General features: G+C 44.5%; 1 protein-coding gene across 1 annotated transcript; it reads right to left on the reverse strand.

Annotated features, from left to right (window-relative positions):
* Positions 1–220: 220 nt before the first annotated feature.
* LOC112252142 (prostaglandin E2 receptor EP4 subtype-like) lies at positions 221–1,817 on the reverse strand. The gene is made up of 2 exons (XM_042323029.1): positions 845–1,817; positions 221–750 (listed from the first exon to the last, which is right to left on the reverse strand). The coding sequence occupies exons 1-2, from the start codon at positions 1,625–1,627 to the stop codon at positions 568–570; spliced, it is 966 nt and encodes a 321-aa protein (XP_042178963.1). The 5' UTR covers positions 1,628–1,817; the 3' UTR covers positions 221–567.
* Positions 1,818–8,736: the final 6,919 nt, after the last annotated feature.

Raw genomic sequence — 8,736 nt, forward strand, 5'->3', positions numbered from 1 at the left:
AAAATAGCTGTGCAACGACGCTCCCCATCCAACCTGACAGAGCTTGAGAGGATCTGCAGAGAAGAATGGGAGAAACTCCCCAAATACATGTGTGCCAAGCGTCATACACAAGAAAACTCAAGGCTGTATTCGCTGCCAAATATGCTAAAACAAATTACTGAGTGAAGGGTCTGAATACTTATCTTGTTTTTGCTTTGTCTTTATGGGGTATTGTGTGTAGATTGATAAAGATAAAAAATATATTTTATCAATTTTAGAATAAGGTTGTAAGGTAACACAATTTTGAAAAAGTCAGGTCTGAATGCTTTCCCGAATGTACTGTATTTTTTTATTCTGATTTTTCAGGGGGTGCTGCAGCCCTACTTGTTAGCTGTTTGTCCCCCCTGCGTGATGTGGGCGCAATGGGAGACTGGCTGTTAGTTGATTGATGTTGATGCTGCTGTACAGTGCTTCAGAGGTATGTGAATTCATTCGTTTTTTAAATTGAACCTTTATTTAACTAGGCAAGTCATGGGTGTTTGTTTGGTAGTGGAAAGTCCTTTGTGAGGATTTGACTGGCAACATGGGTTATTTGCCTTGTCGACCACTGTAAACCCGTTTAGATAATCTCCGAATTTTACTGAACAGAGTCCTTCTCAGCAAAATGTAGATCCAAGGGTCAAGGATGGCGTTGACGGCGGCAATCCGTATAGCCTTCAAATCTGCATGGGAATTATCTTCCCGTGATATCTGGTTAGCAAATACGCGTACCTACAACAGCAAAGCAAGAGATATGCCCATTAGACCCACTGCTTTCCTCGTAGACAAACTAAATTAACATATAAAATATTAAGACGTTCCTTACCACCAGCGGCGCTGAGCAACCTAAAACAACCATCGAGGTCACCACGAGCACCGTCATCATTTGGGCTTCCACGCCGGAGGAAAGCGCTGTCCAATGCGCCCGTGGGCTCCCTCTAGTAACTGGACGTTGGATTTTCCTGCGATGCATTATCAATAGAGTGCCACAAACTGCAAAGTTGAGGACTATCGTCATCAATATGAGTAGAAAACTCACACTTGCATATAAAAACGAATAGGCTGCAGACAACGGCTCATGAGCCATCCAGTTGATGAAGCACCAGGTTTTGGAGGGCTGGCTCATGCTTTCAGTCATACCCATCACTGGAAGACAACAAAATATAATGTTGCTGAGATAAATGCAAAACAAGCACTTGCGTGCAAAATGTGGGCCAATTCCCCATCTTTGGTATGTGTAAGGGCAGCATATTGCGAGGTAGCGCTCAGCAGACATTGCGCATATAATACTTAGTCCTGCCACTCCGAAGAACAGCAACAAAAATGAATGGAATTCACAAAGATGACGGTCGTGGAGTACATTTTTATCGAGGTAAGTGGCTATAGTGATTGGGCTGGCCAGACAAGTCCCAAGAAGATCGGTGATAGCCAAACCGCAAACTAAGGCGAAGAACGCGGACGACTTGCGACCTTGCTTAGATCCAGATAGAGCGGCTATTGCTATTATATTTCCAATGATACCAACTGCAAACATAAATACAGGTAAAGCCATGGCTGCAGCTGACTTGTAAGGCACAGTGTGTGTAGTGAAATTACTTGTGTCGTTCATGTTTTCCGTTCCAAAAGAAAGCTATCCAATGGGCGTTATTTGTTCCTTTCTTTTAGATAGATGCCACTTACTTCTTGAGTCCATTACAATCCAAGCAGGATATTGACAAATGTGTTTTCTCTTGTAAAATCCCTATTTCATGATTGCTGTTGTTCAATAGCCTACATTGACATCAACCTTTTGAAATATCCCGTGGGTGGAAAAACTTGGAAATGCGCTCTTGACGCCCAGCAATCTGGTCCTAATAGATATATCAAAGCCAGTGGGGCGCAGAGCCAGGCGGCCCTATACGCTCACTAAGCAAGTTGAGTAGGGCCCCGCAAATTACGTAAGGGCCCCGCATACTCCTCGTGTCAAAGCTGGTGTTAATGTTTACAACTTCCATGAGAGGATAATTTTGTGCAATTTTACTTAACCTTTATTGAACTAGGCAAGTCAGTTAAGAACAAATTCCTATTTACAATGAGGGCCTACAAAAAGGCCTCGTGGGGATGGGCCTGGGATAAAATAAATAAACAATATAAATACAGGGCAAAACACACATCACAACAAGAGAGACAGCACTACATAAAGAGAGACCTAAGACAACAACATAACAAGGCAGTAACACAACATGACAACAACATGGTAGCGACACAACACATGTTACAAACATTATTGGGCACAAAGGCCAAGAAGGTAAAAACAACAATACATTTTTATTTATTTTTATTTCACCTTTATTTAACGAGGTAGGCTAGTTGAGAACAAGTTCTCATTTACAACTGCGACCTGGCCAAGATAAAGCATAGCAGTGTGAGCAGACAACACAGAGTTACACATGGAATAAACAAGTTAACAAGTCAATAACACAGTAGAAAACAAAGGGGGAGTCTATATACAATGTACAATGTGTGCAAAAGGCATGAGGAGGTAGACGAATAGTTACAATTTTGCAGATTAACACTGGAGTGATATATGATCAGATGGTCATGTACAGGTAGAGATATTGGTGTGCAAAAGAGCAGAAAAGTAAATAAATAAAAACAGTATGGGGATGAGGTAGGTGAAAATGGGTGGGCTATTTACCAATAGACTATGTACAGCTGCAGCGATCGGTTAGCTGCTCAGATAGCTGATGTTTGAAGTTGGTGAGGGAGATAAAAGTCTCCAACTTCAGCGATTTTGCAATTCGTTCCAGTCACAGGCAGCAGAGTACTGGAACGAAAGGCGGCCAAATGAGGTGTTGGCTTTAGGGATGATCAGTGAGATACACCTGCTGGAGCGCGTGCTACGGATGGGTGTTGCCATCGTGACCAGTGAACTGAGATAAGGCGGAGCTTTACCTAGCATGGACTTGTAGATGACCTGAGCCAGTGGGTCTGGCGACGAATATGTAGCGAGGGCCAGCCGACTAGAGCATACAAGTCGCAGTGGTGGGTGGTATAAGGTGCTTTAGTGACAAAACAGATGGCACTGTGATATACTGCATCCAGTTTGCTGAGTAGAGTGTTGGAAGCCATTTTGTAGATGACATCGCCGAAGTCGAGGATTGGTAGGATAATCAGTTTTACTAGGGTAAGCTTGGTGGCGTGAGTGAAGGAGGCTTTGTTGCGGAATAGAAAGCCGACTCTTGATTTGATTTTTGATTGGAGATGTTTGATATGAGTCTGGAAGGAGAGTTTGCAGTCTAGCCAGACACCTAGGTACTTATAGATGTCCACATATTCAAGGTCGGAACCATCCAGGGTGGTGATGCTAGTCGGGCATGCGGGTGCAGGCAGCGATCGGTTGAAAAGCATGCATTTGGTTTTACTAGCGTTTAAGAGCAGTTGGAGGCCACGGAAGGAGTGTTGTATGGCATTGAAGCTTGTTTGGAGGTTAGATAGCACAGTGTCCAATGACGGGCCGAAAGTATATAGAATGGTGTCGTCTGCGTAGAGGTGGATCAGGGAATCGCCCGCAGCAAGAGCAACATCATTGATATACACAGAGAAAAGAGTCGGCCCGAGAATTGAACCCTGTGGTACCCCCATAGAGACTGCCAGAGGACCGGACAGCATGCCCTCCGATTTGACACACTGAACTCTGTCTGCAAAGTAATTGGTGAACCAGGCAAGGCAGTCATCCGAAAAACCGAGGCTACTGAGTCTGCCGATGAGAATATGGTGATTGACAGAGTCGAAAGCCTTGGCAAGGTCGATGAAGACGGCTGCACAGTACTGTCTTTTATCGATGGCGGTTATGATATCGTTTAGTACCTTGAGTGTGGCTGAGGTGCACCCGTGACCGGCTCGGAAGCCAGATTGCACAGCGGAGAAGGTACGGTGGGATTCGAGATGGTCAGTGACCTGTTTGTTGACTTGGCTTTCGAAGACCTTAGATAGGCAGGGCAGGATGGATATAGGTCTGTAACAGTTTGGGTCCAGGGTGTCTCCCCCTTTGAAGAGGGGGATGACTGCGGCAGCTTTCCAATCCTTGGGGATCTCAGACGATATGAAAGAGAGGTTGAACAGGCTGGTAATAGGGGTTGCGACAATGGCGGCGGATAGTTTCAGAAATAGGGGGTCCAGATTGTCAAGCCCAGCTGATTTGTACGGGTCCAGTACATCACATGAAGCAGCCACAACTGTCAGTAAGAGTGCCCACGATTGAGTCTTTGAATGAAGAGATTGAGATAAAACTGTCCAGTTTGAGTGTTTGTTGCAGCCCGTTCCAGTCGCTAACTGCAGCGAACTGAATTGAGGAGCGACTCAGGGATATGTGTGCTTTGGGGACCTTTAACATAATGTGACTGGCAGAATGGGTGTTGTATGTGGAGGATGAGGGCTGCAGTAGATATCTCAGATAGGGAGGAGTGAGGCCTAAGAGAGTTTTAGAAATAAGCATCAACCAATGGGTCTTGCAATGGGTATACAAATATAACCTGTTTACAAAGGAGTATAGAGTGCAGCGATGTGTCCTATAAGGAGCATTGGTGGCAAATCTGTTGGCCAAATGGTAAAGAACATCTAGCCGCTCGAGAGCACCCTTACCTGCCGATCTATAAATTATGTCTCCGTAATCTAGCATGGGTAGGATGGTCATCTGAATCAGGTTTAGTTTGGCAGCTGGGGTGAAAGAGGAGCGACTACGATAAATCTAGCCTTGGTTTGCTCTAACTTTAGCCTGCAGCTTTGATATGTGCTGAGAGAAAATCAGTGTTCAGTCTAGCCATACTCTCAAGTACTTGTAAGTACTTGTATGAGTTGACTACCTCAAACTCTAAACCCTCAGAGGTAGTAATAACACCTGTGGGATGAGGGGCATTTTTCTTACCAAACCACATGACCTTTGTTTTGGAGTTGTTCTGAACAAGGTTAAGGGTAGAGAAAGCTTGTTGGACACTAAGAATGCTTTGTTGTAGAGCATTTAACACAAAATCCAGGGAGGGGCCAGCTGAGTATAAGACTATCATCAGCATATATCTGGATTAGAGCTTCCTACTGCCTGAGCAATGTTGTTGATGTAAATTGAGAAGAGAGTGGGGCCTAGGATCGAGCATTGGGGTACTCCCTTGGTGACAGGTAGTGGCTGAGACAGCAGATTTTCTGACTATACACTGCACTCTTTGAGAGAGATAGTTAGCAAACCAGCCCAAAGACCCCTCATAGACCAATCAAATAAAATTGTATTGGTCACATACACATTAATAGCAGAGGTTAATGCAAGTGTAGCGAAATGCTTGTGCTTCTAGTTCTGTCAATGCAATAATAACTAACAAGTAATCAAACAAATTCACAACAACTACCTGATACACACACATGTAAAGGGATGAATAAGAATATGTACTTATAAATATATGGATGAGTGATGGCCGTGCAGCATGGGAAAGATGCAGTAGATGGTATAGAATACAGTATAGGCTAGATGCAGTAGATGGTATAGAATACAGTATAGGCTAGATGCAGTAAATGGTATAGAATACAGTATATACATATGAGATGAGTAATGTAGGATATGTAAACATGATTAAAGTGCCGTTATTTAAAGTGACTAGTGATCCCTTTGTCAAGTCCATTTATTTAAGTGTCCAGAGATTTGAGTCTGTATTTTGGCAGCAACCTCTCTATGTTAGTGATGGCTGTTTAACAGTTAGATGGCCTTGAGATAGAAGCTGTTTTTCAGTCTCTCGGTCCCAGCGTTGATGCACCTGTACTGACCTCGCCTTCTGGATGATAGCGGTGTGAACAGGCAGTGGCTTGTGCGGTTGTTGTCCTTGATGATCTTTTTGGCCTTTCTGTGACATCGGGTGCTGTAGCTGTCCTGGAGGGCAGGTCGTTTTCCCCCTGTGATGCGTTGTGCAGACCGCACTACCCTCTGGAGAGCCTTGCGGGTTGAGGGCGGTGCAGTTCCCGTACCAGGCGTTAAGTGAGAGGTTATTTTCCTGACACAACACTCCGAGGGCACTCACCTCCTCCCTGTAGGCCGTCTCATCGTTGTTGGTAATCAGGCTTACCACTGTAGTGTCGTCTGCAAACTTGATGATTGAGTTGGAGGCGTGCATGGCGACGCAGTCATGGGTGCGGCCTGTCAAAGTCCAGGACCCAGTTGCACAGGGCGGGATCGAAACCCAGGGTCTCGAACTTAATGACGAGTTTGGAGGGTACAATGATGTTAAATGCTGAGCTATAGCTAATGAACAGCATTCTTACAAAGGTATTCCTCTTGTCCAGATGGGATAGGGCAGTGTGATGGCGATTGCGTCGTCAGTGGACCTATTGGGGTGGTAAGCAAATTGGAGTTTGTCTCGGGTATCAGGTAGGGTGGAGGTGATATGATCCTTAACTAGTCTCTCAAAGCACTTAATGATGACAGGAGTGAGTGCAACGGGGCAATAGTCATTTAGTTCAGTTACCTTCGCTTTCTTGGGAGCGGGCTGTGTAAGTGGCACTGTATTTTCCTCAAAGCGAGCAAAGAAGTTGTTTAATTTGTCTGGGAGCAATAGCTGCACCGTTTGCATTCCCCTTGCCGTGATTAAAAGCGGTGGTTCGCGCTTTCAATTTTGCGTGAAGGCTGCCATCAACCCACGGTTTCTGTTTAGGAAATGTTTTAATAGTCATAGTGGGCATGACATATCCGATGCACTTGCTAATAAACTCACTCACCGAGTCAGCGTATACATCAATGTTATTGTCTGAGGCTATCCAGAACATATCCCAGTCCACGTGATTGAAGCAATCTTGAAGCGTGGAATCTGAATGGTCAGACCAGAGTAGACCGGAGTACGGGCGTTTCCTGTTTTAGTTTCTGTCTATAGGCTGGGAACAACAAAATTGAGTCATGGTCAGATTTGCTGGGGGCGGGGCGGGGGAGGGCTTTGTATGCATCGCGGAAGTTAGAGTATCAATGATCCAAAATGCTACCAGCTCGTGACACGCATTCGATATGCTGATAGAATTTAGGAAGTCTTGTTCTCAGGGTAGCTTTGTTGAAACCATACATCCTGAGGCTGCATTTATTGTAGCTGGGGATTTTCAGTTTACATAGATTCCAGTGAGGTGCTTCCGGGGCCGACGATGTATCTGCTTGGGGGGGTGTACACGGCTGTGACTATAATCAAAAATATTTCTCTTAGAAGATAATCCGGTCGGCATTTGACTGTGAGGAGTTCTAGGTCAGGTGAATGAAAGGACTTGAGTACCTGTATGTTGTTGTGATTACACCATGAGTCCTTAATCATAAGGCATACTCCCCCACCCTCCTTCTTACCAGAGAGATGTTTGTTTCTGTCGGCCCGATGCATGGGCAGGTAGGGTACATGCCGGTGCTGATGGAGGACGATAGCACCCAGCAACAGTCAACAAAGAGCTATTTGAAAGTTTAATGCTTAAAACCAGCAAATCAAATTATTTGGGGAAAAACTTGGTGGAGACAACCGAGCACTGAAGGTGATCCTTGGTAAAGATTGCCACTCCCCCACCTTTGGAAGATCTGTCTTGCCAACAAAGTTTATATCCAGAAAGGTTAACATCAGTATTCAAAACACTCTTCCTTAACTACGTCTCAGTAATGACCAACACATCTTTCAATTTATCCATTTTAGGTAATAAGCTTCTAGTGTTAACGTGCAGAAAACCCAGGCTTTTACGAGAGCAGAAATCAGTGAAGTAGATATCAGAGCACAAGTCAGAATTGGGGCTAGCAACAGTAGTTGGGCCAGGTTGTACATAAACATTTACAGATATCATCAACAGTAATACGATCATGGCATAGGACAGAGAGAGCGCTGCAGATTTATGACATCTGAATGTGCATCAGATGGCAGCAAGATCATATTGTACAGCAATTTCATCAGGTAACATGAATACAAAGCTGGTGAGAGGTGGTTAGAATAGGATGGGAGGCCAAAAGTCAGTGTAACCAATAGAGTGTCAGTGTCCTGAGTGTGGGAACAAACATAGTCTGTCCCACGGTTGGGTATAGAAAGTTTGTAGTCAACAAAGTATGCAGGAGTCATGAGGCAAATAGCAAAATGCACATGAGAACTCAAATATATAACGACTTAGGGCTAGCCATTGTAAGTTCAGAGTCACTCTCCCCAACAGTGTGTGAGTGCTGGAGGTGAGCGAAAGCTCTGGAGAGAGGGGTGGGGGTACCTGTACCAGACAGGGGGAGACAGGCCAGGGCAGACTGTGAACAGGTCACCAGGTGGAATCCAAGCAGTAGTGCAGCAGGCAAAAGGAGTAGGTGTTTATTTCTGAAGGCAGATTTCTTGTGTAAAATGCCAGTGAATGAATGGTCTTTAAACAGCACGAGGGGGCTTCAGAGGACGCTTCAAAGACTCCTGACGCTTGTTGGGCCCAAAGTCCTCGACACCTTTTACCTCACACCTTAGTGCTAATTGAATTTGTATCTGGTTTGTTCTTGCAAGCCTGGGAGCCTTAACTCAGCATTCAGTCCCCATAAAATAAAATATATCATTGTAATATACTTTATTTTTCATTTATTATTATTTTTTTCTTCTTCTTGGCTTTTTAATTAGCATCAAACCAAACACTACTCACTCAGTTCTAGGTTGGATGGTGTCCTTAAATCTCTACTGTTTGTTAGCTAGAGCACCCTCCATATAGCTTGGAAAAGAAAACCTT

Source organism: Oncorhynchus tshawytscha, linkage group LG06 (assembly GCF_018296145.1).
Source record: "Oncorhynchus tshawytscha isolate Ot180627B linkage group LG06, Otsh_v2.0, whole genome shotgun sequence".
In the NCBI taxonomy this organism is placed as follows: domain Eukaryota; kingdom Metazoa; phylum Chordata; class Actinopteri; order Salmoniformes; family Salmonidae; genus Oncorhynchus; species Oncorhynchus tshawytscha.

Excerpts from the sequence above, each read along its gene's own strand:
- LOC112252142 (XM_042323029.1), bottom strand. The coding sequence starts at position 1,627 with ATGAACGACACAAGTAATTTCACTACACACACTGTGCCTTACAAGTCA. Across the intron at positions 751-844 it reads GTTGCTCAGCGCCGCTGGTG|GTACGCGTATTTGCTAACCA; the intron begins GTAAGGAACGTC and ends TTGCTGTTGTAG.